The sequence below is a fragment of the Ovis aries genome, chromosome 1, assembly GCF_016772045.2.
Source record: "Ovis aries strain OAR_USU_Benz2616 breed Rambouillet chromosome 1, ARS-UI_Ramb_v3.0, whole genome shotgun sequence".
Lineage (NCBI taxonomy): Eukaryota > Metazoa > Chordata > Mammalia > Artiodactyla > Bovidae > Ovis > Ovis aries.
Window position 1 is genome coordinate 91,025,315 of NC_056054.1, and position 24,040 is coordinate 91,049,354.

Genomic DNA, 24,040 nt, shown 5'->3' on the forward strand with positions numbered 1-24,040 from the left:
CAGCCTTTCTCTGGTCTAACCAAGACATGGACAAGCACAGAAAGCACAAGAGGAGAAGGTCACTATAAAAACAGCCCAGCACTTTCCTCTGCCATGTCATGTCTCGTTCTTCAAGTCCCAACTCAAGTCCATTTTATCAACATGTGCTCTCTGATGGCCACAAGTCTCTCTCATATTGCCCTTCTCTGAATCAATCAAAACAGTCTATCGCAGATAAGTCTGCATTAATTATATGCTGCTGCTTTTATAGTGCCCTCTACTTGTTTTCCATAAAATCATTTTGTCCCCAAACTAATACATGTTATTTTTTTTAGAAAAAGATCAGATGGCATATTTCTTCTCCTACAACAATGCTTAGCATAATGCTGATGAGCATTTATGGATCTACTAACTGATTTAGCCAAAAAATATTTATTAAGCAGCTACTATTAACAGGAACTATGGATATAAATGGAGAACAAGATACAAGGTTCTTGACATCAAGGAGTTTACAGACTTACAAAGGAGACATGACTAAATAAAGTTACTGCATAGTGTGATAAGGGAAGAGAAGAATATAAGGGAAGAGGAGCATATTAAAAAGACTTCCTAAGGAAGTAGCAACTGAGCCAAGACCTGAAAGACAAAAGGGAGTGACCCAAAGGAATGAGTGCTGGAGAAAAGTGTGTTTCAGGAAAGACCCAGAAGTACATGAGGAAACTGGAAGAAGTTCAGTTGAGTTGTGAGACTCAACTCAACCATGTGAGACTTTATCAGAGCAAATAAACAGAAGCAAATAGTCCAAAAGGAAAAAGAAAGCAATTAGAGCACTGTAAGGGAAATGGCATCAGATCTTTACTTGTAAAAAACAATTTTAGTATTTTTCTAATTTTACTCAATTATGCGGCTGAGGTGGGTCATAGCTGCAGTGCGCGGGCTCTGTGGTTGTGTGTGGGCTCCAGAGCCTGTGGACTCTCTAGCTGTGATACACAGGTTTAGCAGCCCCAAGGCATAGGGGATCTTAGTTCCCTGACCAGGGATTGAACCCATGTTCTTTGCATTGCAAGGCAGATTCTTAACCACTGGACCACCAGGAGGTCCCAGATTTGTATTTTAGAAGCATCATTCCGGCTGTAGTGTGGAAAATGAAGCTAAAGGGAACAAGGCTAGAGAAGCTGTTGTAAGGATCCAGATGAGAGCTATCCACTAAGCAGGGTGGACACAGATGAGCAGATGCAGGTATTATACAGCAGAATCGAGAAAATGTGATGATAGATTAGATACAGGGGATGGTGGGGGGGGGTGGATGTTGAGCGGGGGCAGTGGTGACATCAAGAATGGCCCCAAGGTTTCCGACTTGGGTGGTTAGTGGTGGCATTTAGAGATATGGGGACTAAAAGAAGAACATGTTAGGTGGGAGAACTGGGGTACGATGCACTCTACTTAACATGGTGAGTTTCGTCTTAACCTAGTTATTCTTACATATGCCTTAAAATTATACCGTGAATCCCAAAAGTACAAAGGTGGAAATCATCATGATGCTATGCATAACTACCAAAGGCTAATGTAATTTAGATGAGTCTTCAGACTGAATGGAAAGAATATTCAGATTCAGATTTTGATAGCATAATTGGAGGGAAAAGTTTAAAACTTTAGTGATAAAGTATATGTTGTTTCCAGGCAGTTTATGAAAATTGTATACATTTAATGAAGCAGAATGTTTTCCATTATAATGTATAACCTAAATCTAAGGTATCTTAGAATCAAGAAAATTCAATAACTAAACAAATGAATATCCAACATCCACTATTTATTAAGTCATTGTGGAAGAAAGAAAAGAAAAACAAAACGAAGAAGAGTCATAATCATTGGCATTAAGCATAGGAAGGGCTGATATGAAAACCATTTTTTAATCATTCAGTCCAGCCAGCAGCAGAACAAGCTCATGAAATAATCATTGCAGCTCCACAAGTATTTAAGTAGAGAGTAACCAACTATCTGACAGAAATAGTAATAACCAAGCTAACATGTACTGGCTGCTTACTCTTTGCCAAGTTTGTGCTAAGCACTTTAAATTATCTCATTAGATAGATCACAGTATTTCTAAGAAGTAGGAACTATTGTTACTACATGACAGAAAGTAAAACATTTCTGAAGAATGAATTCCTAGACTGACTGGAAGGCTGAAATAACCTAAGAATCCCCATTTCCAGGCTATCTGATTTTATGATACTAAAACAGAACCTGAAATTAAAAGCATCACTTGCTTTACACATTATTAGAGAAGAAAGCAATGCCATCTCCTAGTAATTCACATAAAATGCTGTGATATATCTGAAAATACAACGTGAGGGTACTGCAACCCTGCTCATATAAAATGAATATTAAGGATTATTCTAAGGAAAATAAGAAAAGGTATCAGGAAGAAACAGTTAGGTTGGGGGAATTAGAGAGTGCTTTCTTCTGAGCACTGAGCCCAACATCTTCACTTACAAATTACGCTCAATTTCTTCATCTCTAAATTAGGGATAATAAGGGCCCACCTTATAGGGTTACTGTAGAATTAAGAGAGATAATATGGTGCCTAAGTACACAGTAAATATTAGCTATTATTATCGTCACCTTTACAGACCTGCTGGAAAACATCCTCTTTGGGGTCCCGTTTGGTCCCTGAGTGAAGGGAGCTCACATGTGCCCCCTCACTGTCGCTGGTGACAGATGACCGGCACTCGGGGCCATGCAGTAGGTCATCCCATAACATGTCCTCCGTCTCCGAGTCGTGGCGGGTGCTCTCCGAGTCTCTTCTCAACATGTTGAGGCTTCGAGAGCCACCACTCATGCCAGACCTAGAGCCCTTTAAGGGAAAAAGAAAAACCAAAAAAAAATATTTCATTCATTTTTAAAAACAACTATATCTGAAATAAAATGAAAACAAGGCACCTATGGTGATGACTGGCATGCTCATAAACTGATCACCATGCCTTTGTTGACAAGACTTCACATAACAATAATACACTTTCATATTTAAACGTGAACTCTGATGACTCTTAAGAGACTATAAAAGAGGACTCTCACTGAGAAGTATTGCCAAGTCATGGGATTGTTCAGCTGAGGCGCCCTGGGGTGGGAGTGACTCCTGCAAACACATCCTGAGGGAGTAGGTGTGGCTGAGCCTACTGGCACACCCAAAGTGTCTTTTACTCAAAGTACAGTGAGCTTGACCATAGACACAATCACATCTGGGAACTCAGCCAAACAGGGAAAAGGGTAATCAAGCAGAGGAAAGAATGGACATTGCAGCTCTCCTGCAGTATAAACATAAATATGAAAGTTTTTCCACAACTCAACAACCTTCCAATCAAAACAAAAGCTACCACCATCTCCTCCCCTCATCTCTGAATTATAACATCCCAAATGTACAACGGGCTTCCCTGGAAGCTCAGATGGTAAAGAATCCACCTGCAATGTGGGAGACCTGGGTTCGATCCCTGGGTGGGGAAGATCCCCTGGAGGAGGGCATGGCAACTCACTCCAGTATTCTTGCGTGGAGAAATCCCACGGGGCCAGTATAGTCCATGGGGTTCCAAAGAGTCAGACAAGACTGAGCAACTAAGCACAACACAGAAAATGTACAATATGTCCATTAGCTTTCATGATAAGCAGACTTACTGCTCCCATTTCTCAAATATCTGTCCTCAGCATCAATGCCACTTACACAGAAACAATGCTTAAGAATAAACTCCATATTCCAAGTGAATATTAAGTGGGTTTCCCTGGTGGCTCAGACAGTAAAGAATCTGTGTGCAATGCAGGAGACCTGGGTTCAATCTCTGGGTTGGGAAGACCCAGGGAGAAGGAAACGGTTACCCACTCCAGCATTCTGGCTCTCATCATCTAGGGATTGAGGAATCTCTTTCTGGGCATCATCTATGATACTTTTATGATCAGATCAAAGACAAAGAGCTCATTCTTTTTCTTGGGTGACTAGTCATATAAAAGCTGACAGATTTTTTTTAAAAAGCTGCTAAATAGGTAGACAGTTGGAGGCAGAGGAAAAAGTTGAAGTGTCAGTCACTCAGTCATTTCTGACTCTCTGCGACCCTATGGACCGTAGCCCACCAAGCAGCTCTGTCCACGGAATTCTCCAGGCAAGAATACTGGAATGCTTGAGTAGCCATTCCCTTCTCCAGGGGATTTTCCTGACCCACGGATCAAATGAAGGTCTCCTGCACTGCAGGCAAATTCTTTACCATCTGAGACACTGGGAAGTCCTTTACCCATTCCTTTTTCTTTTTTTTCAATTGGTTGTCCTAAAGTTATGTGTATATTTGCTAGCCCCTCCTGTGCATCCAAAAAGAAAAACAAACCAGGAATGGATAAACTTATTACATTCAAGAATATGCCTTGAAAAAGGATACATTACCTGACTGAAGGCTGCTGATTCAAACTCTGATTCAGCCAGGCTATCTGAATCCCGCACAACAGGGCACCACTTGGAAGTGGTCTTTTTTACCTGCCAAAAATCAAGACCACAAATGACAGGAAAATACGTTAATACTTTGTTAGTTGGGAATTAATGCTTTAATAAACTAAAATAAAAATTACCTGAGTGTTTAGGTGTCTTGAAAGTATTGATCTTCTACTCTTAATTTCACAACCGTTGTCACTTGAGGCCCCTTCCACACTCCTCCGCAGTATCATCATCTGTGTCTGGGCTTCACCGTCATCGTCACTTGACAGATCATCTGAAATCCCATTACCCAAACGCCTAAAAGACTCCTACAAAGAGAGCATCTCACAGGGGACCGCCCAGAAGGCTCTAGTAAGCTGTGTGTACAAAACTAAGAAGCAGTAAGAGTAAACTAAGTCAAAGCTGAACAGATCTACATATTCGCTGGTCTTAATAAAGAAAAATATTAAGCTTTCTTGAAACTAAATGATTTAAATAATGTAGATGTTAGAAGCACAAGGCTTGAGTCAAAGTCAAGTCTGAATCACAGCTCTTCTACTTATTAGCTATGTAACTTTCAGTTCAGTTTAGTTCAGTCGCTCAGTCGTGTCCGACTCTTTTCAACCCCATGAATCACAGCACGCCAGGCCTCCCTGTCCGTCACCAACTCCCGGAGTTCACTCAAACTCATGTCCATCGAGTCGGTGATGCCATCCAGCCATCTCATCCTCTCTCGTCCCCTTCTCCTCCTGCCCCCAATCCCTCCCAGCATCAGAGTCTTTTCCAATGAGTTAACTCTTCGCATCAGGTGGCCAAAGTATTGGAGTTTCAGCTTCAGCATCAGTCCTTCCAAAAGAAATCCCAGGGCTGATCTCCTTTAGAATGAACTGGTTGGATCTCCTTGCAGTCTAAGGGACTCTCAAGAGTCTTCTCCAACACCACAGTTCAAAAGCATCAATTTTTTGGTGCTCAGCTTTCTTCACAGACCAACTCTCACATCCATACTTGACCACTGGAAAAACTATAGCCTTGACTAGATGGACCTTTGTTGGCAAAGTAATATCTCTGCTTTTGAATATGCTATCTAGGTTGGTCATAACTTTCCTTCCAAGGAGTAAGCGTCTTTTAATTTCATGGCTGCCGTCACCATCTGCACTGATTTTGGAGCCCAAAAAGATAAAGTCTGACACTGTTTCCACTGTTTTCCCATCTATTTCCCATGAAGTGATAGAACCAGATGCCATGATCTTAGTCTTCTGAATGTTGAGCTTTAAGCCAACTTTTTCACTCTCCTCTTTCACTTTCACCAATGTAGCTTTAGGTAAGTAATTAAGTCTCTTTGGGCCTCAAGTTCCTCATCGGACAGGTGATGACAATAAATAAATCCCTCTAAGGTCAGGAACAAGACAAGGATGTCCACTCTCACCACTATTATTCAACATAGTTTTAGAAGTCCTAGCTATGGCAATTATAGAAGAAAAAGAAATAAAAGGATCCAAATCAGAAAAGAAGTAAAACTCTCACAGTCTGCAGATGACATGATACTATACACAGAAAACCCAAAAGAAACTATCAGAAAATTACTAGAGCTAATCAGTGAATTCAGCAAAGACGTAGGATAAAAAGTTAATACACAGAAATCACTTGCATTCCTATACACTAACAATGAAAAATCAGAAAGAGAAATTAAGGAATTAATACCATTTACCACTGCAACAAAAAGAATAAAGTATCTAGGAATAAACCTATCTAAACAGACAGAAGACCTGTATACAGAAAACTATAAGACACTAATTAAAGAAATCAAAGATGACATAAACAGATGAAGAGATATTCCTCGTTCCTGGGTAGGAAGAATCAATATTGTGAAAATGACTATACTACCAAATGCAATCTACAGATTCAATGTGATCCCTATCAAAACTACCAATGGCATTTTTCACAGAACTAGAACAAAAACTTTCACAATTCATATGGAAACACAAAAGACCCTGAGTAGCCAAAGCCTTGAGAAAGAAGAATGGAGCTGGAGTAATCAACCTGCCTGACTTCAGGCTATACTACAAAGCTACAGTCATCAAGACAGTATGGTACTGACACAAAAACAGAAATATAGACCAATGGAACAAGACAGAGAACACAGAGATAAACCCACACATCTACAGGTACCTTATTTTTGACAAAGGAGGCAAGAATATACAATGGGGCAAAGACAGTATCTTCAATAAGGGAGACATCTGGACATCTACGTGCAAAAGAATGAAATTAGAATACTACCTAAGGCCATACACAAAGATAAACTCAAAATAGATTCAAGACCTAAATGTAAGACCAGAAATGAACTCTTAGAGGAAAACATAGGCACAACACTCAATGACATAAATCAAAGCAAGATCTTCTATGACCCACCTCCTAGATCAATGGAAATAAAAACAAGAATAAACAAGTGGGACCTAATTAAACTTAAAAGCTTTTGCACAGCAAAGGAAACTACAAACAAGGTGAAAAGACAACCCTCAGAATGGGAGAAAATAATAGCAAAGGAAACAACTGACAAAGAATTCCCAAAATATACAAGCAGCTTATACAGCTCAATACTAGAAAAGCAAAGAAACCAATCAGAAAGTGGGAAAGGTATCTGAAGAGACATTTCTCCAAAGAAGACATACAGATGGCTAACAGGCACATGAGAAGATGCTCAGCATCACTCATTACTAGAGAAATGCAAACCAAAACCACAATGAGATACCACCAGTCAGAATGGCCATCATCAAAAAGTCTATAAACAATAAATGCTGGAGATGGTGTGGGGAAAAAGGAGCACTCTTGCATTGCTGGTGGGAATGTAAACTTATACAGCCACTATGGCAGGCGGTATGGAGATTCCTTAAAAAGCTAGGAATAAAACCACCATATGACCCAGCAATCCCACTCCTACGAATATGCCCTGAGGAAATCAAAATTGGAAAAAGACACATGTACCCCAATGTTCACTGCAGCACTATTTACAATAGCTAGAAAATGCAAGCAACCTAGATGTCCATCTACAGATGAATGGATAAAGAAGCTGTGGTACATACATACAATGGAATACTACTCAGCCTTCCTGAGGAGTTTCTTCCACAAAAAGGAATGCATTTGAATCCGTTCTAATGAGGTGGATGAACCTAGACCCTATTATACAGAGTGAAGTAAGTCAAGAAGAGAAATATAAATATCGTATACTGACACATATATAGGGAATCTAAAGAGATGGCACTGATGATATATTTTCAGGGCAGGAATGGAGAAACAGACATAGAGAACAGACCTATGGACATGGGGGGACAAGAGAAGGGAGAAGGGGAGGTGTATGGAGAGAGTAACACAGAAATTTACAATACCATATGTAAAATAGATAGCCAATGGGAATTTGCTGTATGACTCTGGGAACTCAAACAAGGGCTCTGTGACAATCAGTAGGGGTGGGATGGGAAGGGAGATTGGAGGGAGGTCTGGAAGGGAGGGGACATGCATGTACCTATAGCTGATTCTTGATGTATGACAGAAAACAACAAATCTGTAAAGCAATTATCCTGACATTAAAACATTAAAAAAAAAAAATAAAAGCATCTATCTCACAGAGCTGTTGAAACAATTAAGTGTGTTATTACATGTAAATCACTTAGAATAGTGCCTGATTGCAGTAATGGCTCAAAAAAAATTAGCTCCTTTTATAATTCATAAATGCCACAGTCTAACAAATAATATTTCATGACTATAACATAAAAGTATAGCTATTTTTAGACGTAAAGCAGAACAGCAGCTCTATCTAAACATAAAAATATTTTCCCAAACCTTAACACACACTATCCCTGCCTCTCTGGAAGATGACATGGCAGCCTCTACACCAATCTGTTCATTGAATCTACCAGCCTCCTCCTAAGTCGGGACCAGGGGCAGATACAACAATAAGCTCTGGCCCTAGAAACTGGAAGAATAAGGTAAAATCTTCATATTATTCTTCACGGTGTTCTCCTTGTCATGTCCTTTGGTTTTACGTTTCAAATGACACAAATCTATTAGAATCTATTGCATGCTTTTAGCAGAGTCTAAGAATAGAAAATTTTACACAAGGAAAGGACCAGGTAATGTTGATACTCATCTAAATCTTACCCTACGGCCCTTTTCTCCATCGGAAAATTTCGCTTTCTCTCTTGTTTGCCACGTTCTGATCTCTGGTCGACACTGTCTCTTCTTGATGATAGGATGCAGACAACCTGAATCATAGTCAGTTTCCGTCCCTCTGTTACATATTAATTTAACTCTTTTCATCCTATTTTTTTAAAGGAAAAAAAATGATTAATAATTAGTTTTCGGAAAGTAGTATCTTTCATGAAACCACTTTTCTTCTGAGGAGTAGAATATGTTAATCTGGAAATCAAGAAGATTCAGAAATCGTGTTTTTCAGGCTCTCCAGCTTTCCTAAGGGTGTAGGAACCCAGAATCTAGTTCTCTCTCTAGTCTCCAAAGCCTTGGGTCAGTTAATTGAGAGGAATCCTGTTCGTTTTGGTTTTGCAAGGAAGTAGGTTCACAGTCTTGCTCTCAAACACAAAGCCAACCCCTCCCTCACATTGCCTCACATTGCCTGTGTGCGCCACTTCACAGGATGTCTTTCCCGCTTCCGTCCTTCAAAGCCCAGTAACTCTCAGCTCTTCCATGACTCCTGCTGGCTGTCTCACCCCAGAAAAACTATCCCATCTGCTGAACTGCACGGCCTTTAGTCAGCGTGGTACCATTCATGGTATTCTTACATTGTTGTGACTGCCTCATACCTGCTAGTTTTACTTTCCTAATAAGATGGTAAATCACTGAGAAGAGGAAAGTGCAGTGCCCAGCACAGTGTTCAGCTAAAGAACTCAAATGCTTCAACGAAAGAGTGTTAACTTATCTTTAGAAAAATATGTGGACACAATTTGGCTTCAAAAATGAAGCTGCAGAACACTTTACTTTTGAGTCACAACATTAATATATGACAAAAATAAGTATTTCTTCGAGTCACAATACCACTGTCATGACCTACAAAATCATGTAGGAGGTCGAAGTTGTCTTAGATTCATCTCCCTTTCTGTCCTACAGCCCACTGACAGCAGCCTCTGCCCTGCATCCCACATCTAAAGAGGAATCAGCTCTCACACTGAAAAATACCTCATCTCTTAAAAATTCTTCTTTCTCTCAAGATATTTGCCAATGTGGCTTGAAATATTTAATCTTTGAGAGTATTTATATTTCTGTAATCTTGTGGTCTAAAATGCCATTAAAGATCAAACAGAAGGACACTTTTATGGTAGATAACTGGACTTACGGGTAATACGGCAGACACTGGGGACACTGTGAATAAGAAAACCATTCTAGAACTTTTAAAAATCACACCACTATGATAATATGCTTACACTGCATACTCCTAAAACCTAATCAGGTTATATACTATGCAAACACTAAAGTGAACACAAAAACAAGTAAAACTTCCATTTTATTGGAAGTATTAATAAGTATTAATTTAGTGAAAATGTGAAAATTGGGAAGTATTAATAAGTGGGAAGTATTAATAAGACTTCCCACCTGTTGCCAAAGAGAGTCCTCCAAAAACTACCATTAAGGGGTGCAGATTCCAAAGTTTCCACTCCTCTGGCTTTATCAGAGGAGTTATTTCCATTTTCTCGGCTCCCATCACCATTCACAGTTTTTCGTAATTTTCTACAAAAAAATATTTCAACAACTTCAGATTATTCAAGACCTTTTCTATTTCTGCTTAGAATATCCCTACCATTTACCACCTGAAGTTAAGTATAATGAACTTCTCATAATGAGGATAAATTATGCATGAACATTTCTGATTTAAGGGCAAAAACAGATTCCAAAGATACCAAAGGGTATCATTTTGTTCATTCATTAAAGAAATAGAACTGCTATTCAAAAATATTACTAGCAGGAAAATATTCTTATATATGATCAATAGTCTTTTCAGGAAACACTAAAAAAAAAAATGAACAATTTCTTTAAATATGGATGTCAGAAATCTACCCATTTGGCACATTTAATCAGGGAAACATGAAATAATAGCAAGCAATCATTTTTTTTGGCTATCCTATGAAGTGAAAAGATATATCCTGTAAATACCAATGAGACACAACAAAACATTTAATTTCTTTAGAAAACATTAAATCAATTAAACTGAATTTTCAAGGAATATTCTTTTCTGGGGAGAAAAAAAAAAACATGTATAGAAAATAACATTCAAAAACAAGTATAAATATGTTGAAATTCTTTGCACCAAATGAAAAAATCTTAAAACTCCTTGGGGGAACAAAAACCTATCAATACTCTGAGGAAAGATGACTTGGGGAAGATAACGCCATATATACTTTAAAAACATTTAACAGTTCCAAAACCCATACACAGCACATGATCAGTAAAGACATGACAGGAATCCAATGTGCAGAAAAGTTAAATCTTTATTAAAAGTTTAGAACATGTAGAAAACAACTCTTTTTATTTACTATTGAAAAAAGGTAAGAACATTAATACTATTAATCAGACATACTAAGATCCTTGTATATAGTGAATTTTCACCAAATTTTAAGACTGAATTGTGAAGAATGCTTTACAAAAATCATCATTTAAGGTAAATTTTAGTAAGGAATAATACAGTATAGGAATTTTCCTTTTAAACAACTGTACTGAATGACCCGCTCCCGATTAAAAGTTTATGACAAAGTTTCTTAGCATCAGGGAGAAAAGTAAAAGTAAAGCACTCATTTCTTTCAGCCAAAAAAAATAATGAAAAAATATGCAAAAGAGGAAGACTTCTTATTTATTAATTTACTTCAAGATTTTGTTCTACAATGGCTCTCCTAGAAAATACACAACCACAAGTGTAACTTCTTATCTCACCTTCTTCTCCGATTTCCATTGTTCCCTGATGGCCTTGTTATCTGAGTAGACACAATTTGACAGTGGACAGTTCCCATGAGTAACATAAGGCACAAGGGTCCGAGGACTTCACTTACATTCACGATAGGCATCATAAAATATAACACGAGTGCTATCACTGAAAAGAAAAGGTTTCAAAATAGAAACCATTAGGGCTCATCTTTAAAATCAGTTCTAATAACCATACAGATTATTTCTCCAAAAATCTGTCATGTAAAAAGTATACAGGTTAAAGCACATAATTTCCTTCAGTACAATCCACCTGCACATTAGCTGGGTGAAAACCTGAAGCCCTAGATCACAGAGCAAGTGAAAAATGATGTGTCCAGAGGATATGCCTTTCTGGCAATATGATAGTCTAGGTATTTTTAGATATTTCCACCACGAAACAACTAGCTGCTGTATAATCCTTTGTACTGTTGCTCTGCTCAGAGGAACAGTATTTTCCAAGGCCTAGAGTTACATGTAGCAATTAGTAGATCTAAGATTTGAACCCAGGCAGCTAGGCTCCAGAATCTTTTTGGGAGGTGGGGGCCAGGGGTGGTTGCACAGTGTGTCATGTGAGATCTTAGTTCCCAGACCAGTGAAAGAACCCAGGCCACTGCAGTGGAAGCATGGAGCCCTAACCACTAGACCAACAGGGAATTCCTAGAGTCCTTACTGTTAACTACTATGCTACATTGCCTCTCTGTATGTATGAAATGTCCAAAGATATAAAAAATGAAAGAAACAGAAAAATATTATAAATTATCTCCCAAAACTTCCAGATACAAGTTCACAGATTAGTTCTTTCAGACTTGCACATAAAGATGATTCTTGTGCTATACGAACTTTTCTATGTGGGGAAAGATTAATTTCATTCTCTAATATCCTGAAGTGGAGAAGACGATGGCACCCCACTGCAGTACTCTTGCCTGGAAAATCCGATGGATGGAGGAGCCTGGTGAGCTGCAGTCCATGGGGTCACGAAGAGTCGGACACGACTGAGCGACTTCACTTTCATTTTTCACTTTCATGCATTGGAAAAGGAAATGGCAACCCACTCCAGTGTTCTTGCCTAGAGAATCCCAGGGATGGGGGAGCCTGGTGGGCTGCCATCTATGGGGTTGCACCGAGTCGAACACGACTGAAGTGACTTAGCAGCAGCAGCAGCAGCAATACCCTGAAGAGCATTCTTGCCCTGAAAACCCCATCAACAGTATGAAAAGGCAAAAATATATGATACTGGAAGATGAACCTCCCAGGTTAGTAGGTGTCTAATATGCCAATGGAGAAGAAGAGAGAAATAGCTCCAGGAAGAATGAAGAGGATGAGCCAGAGTGGAAATGACACCCAGTGTTGGATATGTCGGGTGGTAAGTAAAGTTCAATGCTGTAAAGACCAATATTGCATAGGAACCTGGAATGTTATGTCCATAAATCAAGGTAAATTGGAAATAGTCAAACAGGAGATGGCAAGAGTGAACACTGAAGGAGTAAAGGGCTGAAGACACTGAGACATCGCAGCAGTGTTGGAAAATAACAGCAGCAATACATGTTCCACCCTCCACTCGCTGCCCAGACAAAATAACCTTTATGCAACAGTAAAACAAAAATATTTCAGATTAAAATACTAAGCATTTCTCACCAAAGGCCTGCATTACTTCTATTCCTTAAAATGTGGATCCTCAAGAAGGATGAAGACTATTGCAAATGGTAAATACCTTGGTAAAATTAAACACAATTTGTCATTTTACTCTACTTCAAATGTATAGGCTGATTTAAAACAAAAATTGCTATCTTGTGGGGTTTATAATATATGTACTTATAATGCATATGGCAACTGTATTGTAAAGGGTTCAATTCAGTTCAGTCGCTCAGTCGTGTCCAACTCTTTGCGACCCCATGAATCGCAGCACGCCAGGCTTCCCTGTCCAGCACCAACTCCCAGAGTTCACTCAAACTCATGTCCATCGAGTCAGTGAGCCATCTCATCCTCGGTCGTCCCCTTCTCCTCCTGCCCCCAACCCCTCCCAGCATCAGAGTCTTTTCCAATGAGTCAACTCTTCGCATGAGGTGGCCAAAGTATTGGAGTTTCAGCTTCAGCATCATTCCTTCCAAAGAACACCCAGGACTGATCTCCTTTAGAATGGACTGGTTGGATCTCCTTGCAGTCCAAGGGACTCTCAAGAGTCTTCTCCAACACCACAGTTCAAAAGCATCAATTCTTTGGTGCTCAGCTTTCTTCACAGTCCAACTCTCACAACCATACATGACCACTGGAAAAACCATAGCCTTGACTAGATGGACCTTTGTTGGCAAACTAATATCTCTGCTTTCTAATATGCTATCTAGGTTGGTCATAACTTTCCTTCTAAGGAGTAAGCGTCTTTTAATTTCATGGCTGCAATCACCATCTGCAGTGATTTTGGAGCCCCCAAAAATAAAGTCTGACACTGTTTCCACTGTTTCCCCATCTATTTATAAAGGGTAGGGGAATTAAATGAACCTAGAAAACTGCACGGTTTTTATACAATAGGCAAAGTGCCCAGGTTCATTACTTGGGAGTAAGGAAAGACATGGAATGTTGGAAGTACCTTTAGATCAAGTCATTACTCTCTTAGGTATTAGCCAAGAGAAATGAAAGCATGTGTGCACACAAACATTTGTATCTGAATACTCACAGCGGTTATATTTGTAATAGTCCCATATTGAAAAAATTCAAATATCCAGCAACAGGTGAAAATATAAACAAACTATGTCCTATTCAGAAAATGGAATGCTACTCAGCAATGGGAATCAAGTACAGATGCATACAAAAACATGAGTGAATTTCAAAATAATTTTCCTAATAAGTCAATCAAATAGAGAGCACAAATCCTATTCTACTTATACAAAATTCTAGAAAGTACAAACTAATCTGTATTAGTAGAAAGCTGATAAGTGATTTCAAAGAGAGAACAAAGGAGACAGAGGAAAGGGATGAATTATAAATGGGCAAATGAAAACTTTGGGGAATGGTGGATTTGCTCATTACCTTGATTTATTATATACCTTGATTATATTTTCACAGGTGTATATATATGTCAATTGCATTGCATTGTACACTTTAAATAAATTCTAAATATTATACATTCCAAAAAAAGTGTGAAAATCGACATTTTAGGAATCAGTGAACTCAAATGGACAGGAATGGGCAAATTTAATTATAATGACCATTATATCTACTATTTTGGGCAAGAAATCCTTAGAGGAATAGAGTGGCCCTTATAGCCGACAAAAGAGTTCAAAATGCAGTACTTGGATACAATCTCAAAAAAGACAGAATCACCTCGGTTCATTTTCAAGGCAAACTATTCAACATTACAGTAATCTAAGTCTATGCCCCAATTACTAATGCTGAAGAAGAATGGTTCCATGAAGATCTACAAGACCTTCTAGCTGCTACCGCTAAGTCGCTTCAGTCGTGTCCAACTCTGTGCGACCCCACAGATGGCAGCCCACCAGGCTCCCCCATCCCTGGGATTCTCTAGGCAAGAACACTGGAGTGGGTTGCCATTTCCTTCTCCAGTGCATGAAAGTGAAAAGTGAAAGTGAAGTTGCTCAGTCGTGTCTGAATCTTCGCAATCCCATGGACTGCAGCCCACCAGGCTCCTTCGTCCATGAGATTTTCCAGGCAAGAGTACTGGAGTGGGGTGCCATTGCCTTCTCCAAGACCTTCTAGAACTAACAGCAAAAAAAAAAGATGTCCTTTTCATCATAAAGGATTGGAATGCAAATAAGTAGGAAGTCAAGAGATACCTGGAGTAACAGTCAAGTTTGGTCTTGGAGTACAAAATGAAATAGGGCAAAGGCTAATAGTTTTGCCAAGAGAATGCACTGGTCATAGCAAACACCCTCTTTCAACAACACAAGAGATGACTCTACACATGGACATCACCAGATGGTCAGTAGTAAAATCAGACTGATTATATTCTTTGCAGCCAAAGATAGAGAAGCTCTATACAGTCAGCAAAAACAAGACCTAGAGTTGACTGTGTCTCAGATCATGAGCTCTTTATTGCCAAATTCAGACTTAAATTGAAGAAAGTAGGGAAAAACCACTAGGCCAATCAGGTATGACCTAAATCAAATCCTTTCTGTTTATAGAATGTAAGTGACGCACAGATTCAAAGGATAGGATCTGATAGAGTCCGTGAAGAACTATGGATGGAGGTTCACAGCATTTTACAGGAAGTGGTGACCAAAACATCCCCAAGAAAAAGAAATGCAAAAAGGCAAAATGGTTGTCTGAGAAGCTAAAGGTAAAGGAGAAAAGGAAAGATATACCTATCTGAACGTAGAGTTTCAAAGAATATCAACAAAAGATAAGAAAGCCTTCTTAAGTGAACAGTGTAAAGAAATAGGGGAAAACAATAGAATGGGAAAGACTAGATATCTCAAGAAAATTAGAAATAACAAGGGAACATTTCATGCAAAGATGGGCACAATAAAGGACAGAAACAGTATGGGTCTAACAGAAGCATAAGGTATTAAAAAGAGGTGGCAAGAATACATAGAAAAACTGTACAAAAAACATCTTAATGACCCAGACAACTATGATGGTGTGGTTACTCACCTAGAGCCAGACATCCTGGAGTGTGAGTCAAGTGGGCCTCAGGCAGCATTACTATAAACAAAACTAGTGGAGGTGATGGAACTCCAGCTGAGCTATATCAAATCCTAAAAGGTGATGCTGTGAAAGTGCTGTACTCAATATGCCAGCAAATTTGGAAAACTCAGCAGTAGCCACAGGACTGGAAAAGGTCAGTTTTCATTCCAATCACAAAGAAGGGCAATGCCAAAGAATATCCAACTATCACACAATTGCACTCATTTCACATGCTAGCAAGGAAATGCTCAAAATCCTTCAAGTCAGGCTTCAACAGTATGTGAATCAGCAATTTTCAGATGCACAAACTGGATTAAGAAAAGGTGGAGGAACCAGAGATTAAACTGCCAACATCCACTGGATCATAGAAAAAGCAAGAGAATTTCAGAAAAACTTATTGCTTCAGTGACTACGTTAAAGCCTTTGACTGCATGGGATCACAACAAACTGTGGAAAATTCTTCAAGAGATGGGAATACCAGACCACCTGACCTGCCTCTTGAGAAATGTGTATGTAGATCAAGAAGAAACAGTTAGAACCAAACATGGAACAACAAAACTGGTCCAAAATCGGGAAAGGAGTACATCAAGGCTGCATATTGTCACCCTGATTATTTAACTTATATGCAGAGTACATCATGCGAAATGCCAGGCTGGATGAAACACAAGCTGGAATCAGGATTGCTGGAAAGAAATATCAATAACCTCAGATACGCAGATGACACCACCCTAATGGCAGAAAGTGTAAAGAACCTCCTGATGAAGGTAAAAGAGAAGACTGAAAAAGCTGGCTTAAAATTCAACATTCAAAAAACTAAGATCATGGCATCTGGTCCCATCACTTCATGGCAAATAGATGGGGAAAACATGGAAACAGTGACAGACTATTTTCTTGGGCCCCAAAATCATTGTGATGGTGACTACTGCCATGAAATTAAAAGATACTTGTTCCTTGGAAGAAAAGCCATGACAAACCTAGACAGTGTATTAAAAAGCAGAGACATCACTCACTTTGCAGACAAAGGTCCATCTAGTCAAAGCTCTGGTTTTTCCAGTAGTCATGTATAGATGTGAGAATTGGACCATAAAGAAGGCTGAGTGCTGAAGAACTGATGCTTTTGAACTGTGGTGTTGGAGAAGACTCTTGAGAGTCCCGTGGACAGTAAGGAGATCCAACCAGTTCATCGTAAAGGAAATCAGTCCTGAATATTCATTAGAAGGACTGATGCTGAAGCTGAAGCTCCAATACTCTGGCCATATGATGTGAAGAGCTGAGGCTGAAGCTCTAATACTTTAGCCATATGATGTGAAGAGACTATTTGTTGCTAAAGACCCTGATGCTAGGAAAGACTGAGGGCAGCAGAAAGGGAAGGCAGACGAGATGGTTGGATGGCATTATTGACTCACTGATGTAAGTTTGAGCAAATTCTGGGAGATAGTCAAGGACAGGGAAGCCTGGTATGCTGCAGTCCATGGGGTTGCAAAGAGTCAGACATGACTGAGCAACTGAACAACAACAATACCCTGATACCCAACAAACATAACAGCAGCAAGAAAACAATAAACTACAGACCTCGCAGACTCGTGAACATGGATACAAATTTACCTCTAAAATGTTAAGTACCATGAAGGCAAGGATATTTGTCTATTTTGTTCACTGCCATACCAAGATAGTATCTAGCACAGAGTACACAGGCAATTATTTGTTGAATGAATGATTAAAATACTTCAATGTAAATTTTACAATATAGCAAAAGAATAATTCACCAAGACCATATAGGGTTTATGCTAAAAGGAGAGTAGGAAATCTTTCTCAGAGCCTAAAAGAGTACTTGGCACAGACATGTTAGGCACTTAAGGAATTGCTGACTGAGACAGAATCTATGAAATTTAATATTTTAATAGGATGTAGTTTTGATCATGTGCATACATGTCATCTCAATTACCCATTGTGTAAAAGGCCTTTGTCCCTGATTCCTGGGAGGTAACTCTTAAACTCTTGGAATTTCCCAAGTGTTGGAAAGTATCTTTGTTTTCATGATGGGTCCCTTGGACCACACCAGGTAATATATGCAATAAAATGACTAAGAATAGGAGTAGCCATACCAGAAATACCAACTATGTAATTAGAGGGCTGGGGCTCTGAGCTACATTATATCAGCCTGATCTTTGGGGAGGGAACAGGAGCTAAAGACTGAGTTTAATTCCATGGCCAGTGACTTAATCAGCCAGGCCTACATAATAAACCCTCAATGAAAACTCTGAATTCCAAAGCTTAGGTGAGTTTCTCTGGCTGGTCATACCTTGTGCATATTGCTATCCACCAGGGTTAGAAGGTAACACTTCCCTAAAGATGACAAAAACTTCCTGATTGGAGTCCGCCCAGACTTTGCCCTGAACATTTCTCCTAATTTGTATCCTTCTGCTATAATAAAACTGTAAATACAGCACTTTCCTGAATGCTTTGAGTTATTCTGGTGAATTATCAAACCTGAGGGAATGAGTGGGGGACCCTGAAAGGCTGATCAGAGTAAGGATAGCCCTAGGGATCCCCAAAGTAAGGCTGGTATCTTGGGAAGGACTGTGCCTTTAACATGTGAAGTCTGGTCCAATTCTAGAAGTGAAAAAGCATTCCATAAAATTAAACATCTGTTCCTGATTTGTAATTAATCTTAAATGTCAATCTTTACTAAAATACTAGGAATATAAAAATATGTTGTTAACATGCTAAAGAAGATATAAGTAGCACTCACTCTGGCAGCACATACACTAAAGAACATATAAGCAAAACCAACATGCATCATATTAATGAAGCCATTCTGAACAGAAACAAAACAGGGTGACTTCTCTTACTGTTAACACTGCTCTAAATATGTAGACTAATTCTATGAAAGTAAATAAAATGTGTGGTAAAAGACCAACTTTTCATTACACTAACAATTTGGCTGTATAATTAGAAAATCTGAGAGAAGTACTGAAAAACTGTTAGAAAAAATGAGAGTTTAGAAAACGGCTGGTTATAACAATTTTAATACAAACTAAAATCTTGCAAATATAACAGCAAATATTAGTTAAAATACATAAGCAAATAAAAAGCTTCATACCTAAAGCAGCAACAACAAAAATAAAAACAATTTTCCTTTAATATGGAACTTCCCTGATAGCTCAGTTGGTAAAGAATCCGCCTGCAATGCAGGAGACCCTGGTTTGATTCCTGGGTCAGGAAAATCCACTGGAGAAGAGATAGGCTACCCATTCCAGTAGTTTTGGGCATCCCTTGTGGCTCAGCTGGTAAAGAATCCGCCTGCAGTGCAGGAGACCTGGGTTCAAACCCTGGGTTGGGAAGATCCCCTGGAGAAGGGAAAGGCTACCCACTCCAGAATTCCATGGACTGTATAGCTCATGGGGTTGCAAAGAGTTGGACATGACTGAGCAACTTTTACTTTCAAGCATCCTCTGATGGATGACATACATAAACAAAATGTGGTCTATACACACAGTCAGTTACTATTCACCCTCAAAAAGGAAAGAAATATTGGCACATGCTACAAATGGATAAATCCTGAAGACATTATGCTAAGTGATATACAGTATGATTCTATTTATATGAGGTAGCTAGAGGAGTCAAATTCATACAGTCAGAAAGCAGAATGGTAGTTGTCTGGGGCTGGGGATAGGAGGAAGTGGAGAATTATTGATTTAAGGGCACAGAGTTTCAATTTGGAAAAATGAAAAAAGCTCTGGAGGTGGATGGTGGTAATGGCAGACTAGTAATGTGAACGCACTTAATATCACTGAACTGTATACTTAAAAATGCTAGATGGTAAATTTTATGTGTATTCTACCATATGGGAAAAAAAATGAGCTTAACAAGATCTAAGCAAGCCTTGTAAGAAAAAAATTAATTCCTACAAAGCTTTACAAAAAGATATAATAGAAGACTTGACTAAAAGGAGAAAAGTATCAATTTTCTCTCTATTCCCTTCAAATATATATCTATATTTTGGAGTGGGGTATGGGGAGTTCCAGTCCAAATTTCAATTCTTTTTGGTCTTTGATCATGATGAAATATTCTAAATTATTTTGCAAAGAGTAAGCAAGTTAAGAACACTTAAGAGAAAATGTTGAAAAAAACAGAGTAACTGAGGAATACTTGTCCTGCTCAATGTTACTATATATTAAATTAGCTACAGTAATTAAAGAAATATGGCACTGATATGAAAATAACCAGGCAAACTGATGGTACAGAATATATGGTCCAGAAATGGACCACAGCATACATGAAAATTTAATATATATAATTTATCTCAACAAGAAAGGAAATTCTTTAATAACAAACATGTGGGAAAATATTTAACTTCATCCTTACAAGTAACCAAAGAAATGCAAATTAAACAAGCAAAATACTAACTTTTGTATATCAAATTAGGTAATAATTTTTAAAATTATGATAATACTATTAAGATTGTGGTAAAAGACAATCTACTACTTTCCAAAAGAATTGTGACCAGCAGTTTCACTATATGCACTAAAAACCTTAATATGTTTAAGGTCTTTGATCTGTTAATTCTATTTCAGAGAATAAACTCCAAATATATAATATATGAAAAATTCTGTTCATGATGGCATTAATTAATAGGAAAATACTAAAAACAACCTAAATGTTCGCTATATGAGAAAGCTTATGTGAATTATGGTACTTTTATATAATGGAATATTAAATAGTTATAAAAAGTGTTTATGGTAAATCCTATGACAGACTCATACAGACTTTAAAATATTGGGTTGGCCAAAAAGTTTGTTCAAGTTTTTCCATAATTTCTTAACAGAAAACCCAAGAAAGCTTTTTGGTCAACTCAATAGTTTGAAATGATGGTGTGTCCACATGATGGAACATTATGCAGCAATTAAATTATATTTTTGAAGACAATTTTTAAAAACTGATGCAGATAAAAGAAAATAAAAATCACCCCAAATTCTATCACCCTAACCCAACCTTCCCCTTTCACCTACTCTTTGTTCTAATTCACATCTATCTGCTCAGGAATCACTATATCTACATTGCTTTTTCAGGAAATGTTTCTGGTAAGCAATAGAGTACAGTGAAGAGCATACACTTGGTCCCTACACATAGCGAGAAGAGACAAAACATCAGGTAGTGATGTGTGATACACAGTCCCCTGTGACAGGGACTGAGGGGTGGCAGGACTATTTAGAAAGTACAGATACGGCAAGTTTATGAAAGCTACATCTGAGTGCAGATCTTAAAGATGAGAGAAAAGACAGTCACGTGAAAAGCCTTGCAATTATTTCAATCAGAAACAAAAGCCCTGGGTGAGGAAAAGAAAAAGGCCTCTGCCTGCAGTCAGCAAGGAAGAAAGTGCTGAGACATGGCATCCAAGAGGTCAGCCGCGGAGCAACCACACAGGGCACTGGAGGCCCTGGTGAGGAGGTGTGGACTTCTATTCTAAGAGCAATAAGAAGTCACTAAAGGGTTTTAAGCAGTGAAATGTGATATAGTCTCCATTTCAAAAGATTTCTCTAACTGTTGTGAAAAGAATGATGGGTAGATAGAAAACTCAGAATAGACATTGCTCCAGTGATCAAGGCAAAGGCATGCTGGGGCTGCGGCCTATGATGGTGGCAGCAGAGACTGGGTTAGGTGCTCAAGACATATGTCGGAGGTCAGACTTACAGACATGGTTACAGATGGGATGTGAGAGTTGATGACAGAGTAGAAGGGAATGAAAGCATTAGTCGCTCAGTTGCGTCTGACTCTTTGCAACTTCATGATTGCAGCCCACCAGGCTCCTCTGTCCATGGAATTCTTCAGGCAAGAATACTGGAGTAGGTAGCCATTCCCTTCTCCAGGGGATCTTCCCAATCCAGAGATAAAACCCAGGTCTCCTGCACTGAAGGTAGATTCTTTACCCTCTGAGCCATTAGGGTAGAACAGGAAGACTTAATTTTTCACTTGAAAATTGGGTGGTTGATGGAATCATTTAATGAAATGGGGGAAGATCTGAAGAAGAATCAGTTCAGTTCAGTCTGACTCTTTGCGACCCCATGAACTGCAGTACACCAGGCCTCCCTGTCCATCACCAACTCTCAGAGTCTACCCAAACCCATATCCATTGAGTTGGTGATGCCATCCAACCATCTCATCCTCTGTCCTCCTTCTCCTCCTACCCTCAATCTTTCCCAGCATCAGGGTCTTTTCCAATGAGTCATCTCTTCACATGACGTGGCCAAAGTACTGGAGTTTCAGCTTTAACATCAGTCCTTCCAATGAACACTCAGGACTGATCTCCATTAGGATGGACTGGTTGGATCTCCTTGCAGTCCAAGGGACTCTCAAGAATATTCTCCAACACCACCATTCAAAAGCATCAATTCTTCGGCACTCAGCTTTCTTCACAGTCCAACTCTCACATCCATACATGACTACTGGAAAAACCATAGCCTTGACTAGACGGACCTTTGTTGGCAAAGTAATGTCTCTGCTTTTCAATATGCTGTCTAGGTTGGTCATAACTTTCCTTCCAAAGAGTAAGTCTTTTAATTTCATGGCTGCAATCACCATCTGCAGTGATTTTGGAGCCCCCAAAAATAAAGTCAGCCACTGTTTCCCATGAAGTGATGGAACCAGATGCCATGATCTTCGTTTTCTTTAAGAAAGAAAGAAATGTCTAAGAACTTTAAGTTTCTTCAAACTTTAAGCCAACTTTTTCACTCTCCTCTTTCACTTTCATCAAGAGGCTCTTTAGTTCTTCTTCATTTTCTGCCATAAGGGTGGTGTCATCTGCATATCTGAGGTTATTGATATTTCTCCTGGCAATCTTGATTCCCGCCTGTGCTTCCTCCAGCCCAGCATGTCTCATGATGCACTCTGCATAAAAGTTAAATAAGCAGGGTGACAATAGACTGCCTTGACGTACTCCTGTTCCTATTTGGAACCAGTCTGTTGTTCCATGTCCAGTTCAGTGTGTACAAAAGAAGACTGTAAAAAAATTAAAATTCAATTATATCCAAATATAACTCAAGTTCAAAATACCTATTAAATCTTCATATGGAAATGTCAAATAGGCAGATGGCTTTTGTTTGATCCCTGGGTTGGGAAGATCCCCTGGAGAAGGAAATGGCAAACCACTCTAGTACTCTTGCCTGAAAATCCCATATACATAGGAGCCTGGTAGACTATAGTCCATGTGGTCCCAAAGAGTTGGACGCGACTGAGCGACTTCACTTTCACTTTCACTTTACAAGCCTGAAGTTCAGCAGAGGTCAGTCTGAAAATACTACTTTGAGAATCACCTTGTTAAAGGAACAAGGCTTGATAAGAGTACCTAGAGAAAAGAATCTGGGATCTAACCTTGAGGATTCAAAGCTCAGTCAGAAGAAAAGTTTACAAAGGTCTGGTCAATGAGACAGGTAGAAAGAAATTGAAGAGAGGAGAGTTAGACAATCATATCTGCTCTCTCTGAACAAATAAATTTAAGATGATCTCCTAATAGTGAATGTCCCTTCATTTTTTTGTACGTGAACCCATCAAATGAAAGGATAAATATAGGAACAGTAAGGTCTGCATGATGTAATAGCATAAGCAGCAAAAAGAAACTCATAGTTTATCCAAACTTCTCCAATTACCTTGCATGAGGTAAAGCAGTAGCAGCCAAACAAAGATTCTTAAAGAGGTAACTTGAATCCACCAATTGCTGAAAAGTGGAAAAAACACAACTCGAACAAGCCCCTTCCGAGTCAGAGATGTCCATGGAATTTCAGGTTTGGCTTTGGCAAATGTTGAGCCTTTAAATATACATAAAACAAAACATCAAACATTTTCATACACTAACGCCCACTTGTAACACTACACTAAAAACAAGTGAGAGCAAAAATCAGCACATAACTTGTTCAGTTAAAAAGAATCCACTTAGATGTTCCAAACATATACTAACCTCAGTCAGCCTCCTTTGAATGATATACAATATATTTTTCTTCATTACACAGCAGT

General features: G+C 38.9%; 1 protein-coding gene across 20 annotated transcripts in view; it reads right to left on the bottom strand.

Moving 5' to 3' along the window:
- The window catches only part of PHTF1 (putative homeodomain transcription factor 1), an 85,857-nt gene that overhangs the window by 33,546 nt on the left and 28,271 nt on the right, over positions 1–24,040 (bottom strand). For 17 of the 20 annotated variants that reach the window (XM_060413037.1, XM_060413005.1, XM_060413001.1 and 14 more), the window contains 7 exons: positions 23,677–23,835; positions 11,363–11,519; positions 10,031–10,165; positions 8,585–8,744; positions 4,585–4,758; positions 4,403–4,492; positions 2,612–2,833 (listed from right to left, as the gene is read on the bottom strand). In XM_060413037.1, the coding sequence (XP_060269020.1) occupies positions 2,612–2,833; positions 4,403–4,492; positions 4,585–4,758; positions 8,585–8,744; positions 10,031–10,165; positions 11,363–11,519; positions 23,677–23,835 (1,097 nt within the window). The remainder of the gene's footprint in view (positions 1–2,611; positions 2,834–4,402; positions 4,493–4,584; positions 4,759–8,584; positions 8,745–10,030; positions 10,166–11,362; positions 11,520–23,676; positions 23,836–24,040) is intronic. The other 3 variants (XM_060413046.1, XM_060413018.1, XM_060413010.1) reach the window with 1 other exon arrangement.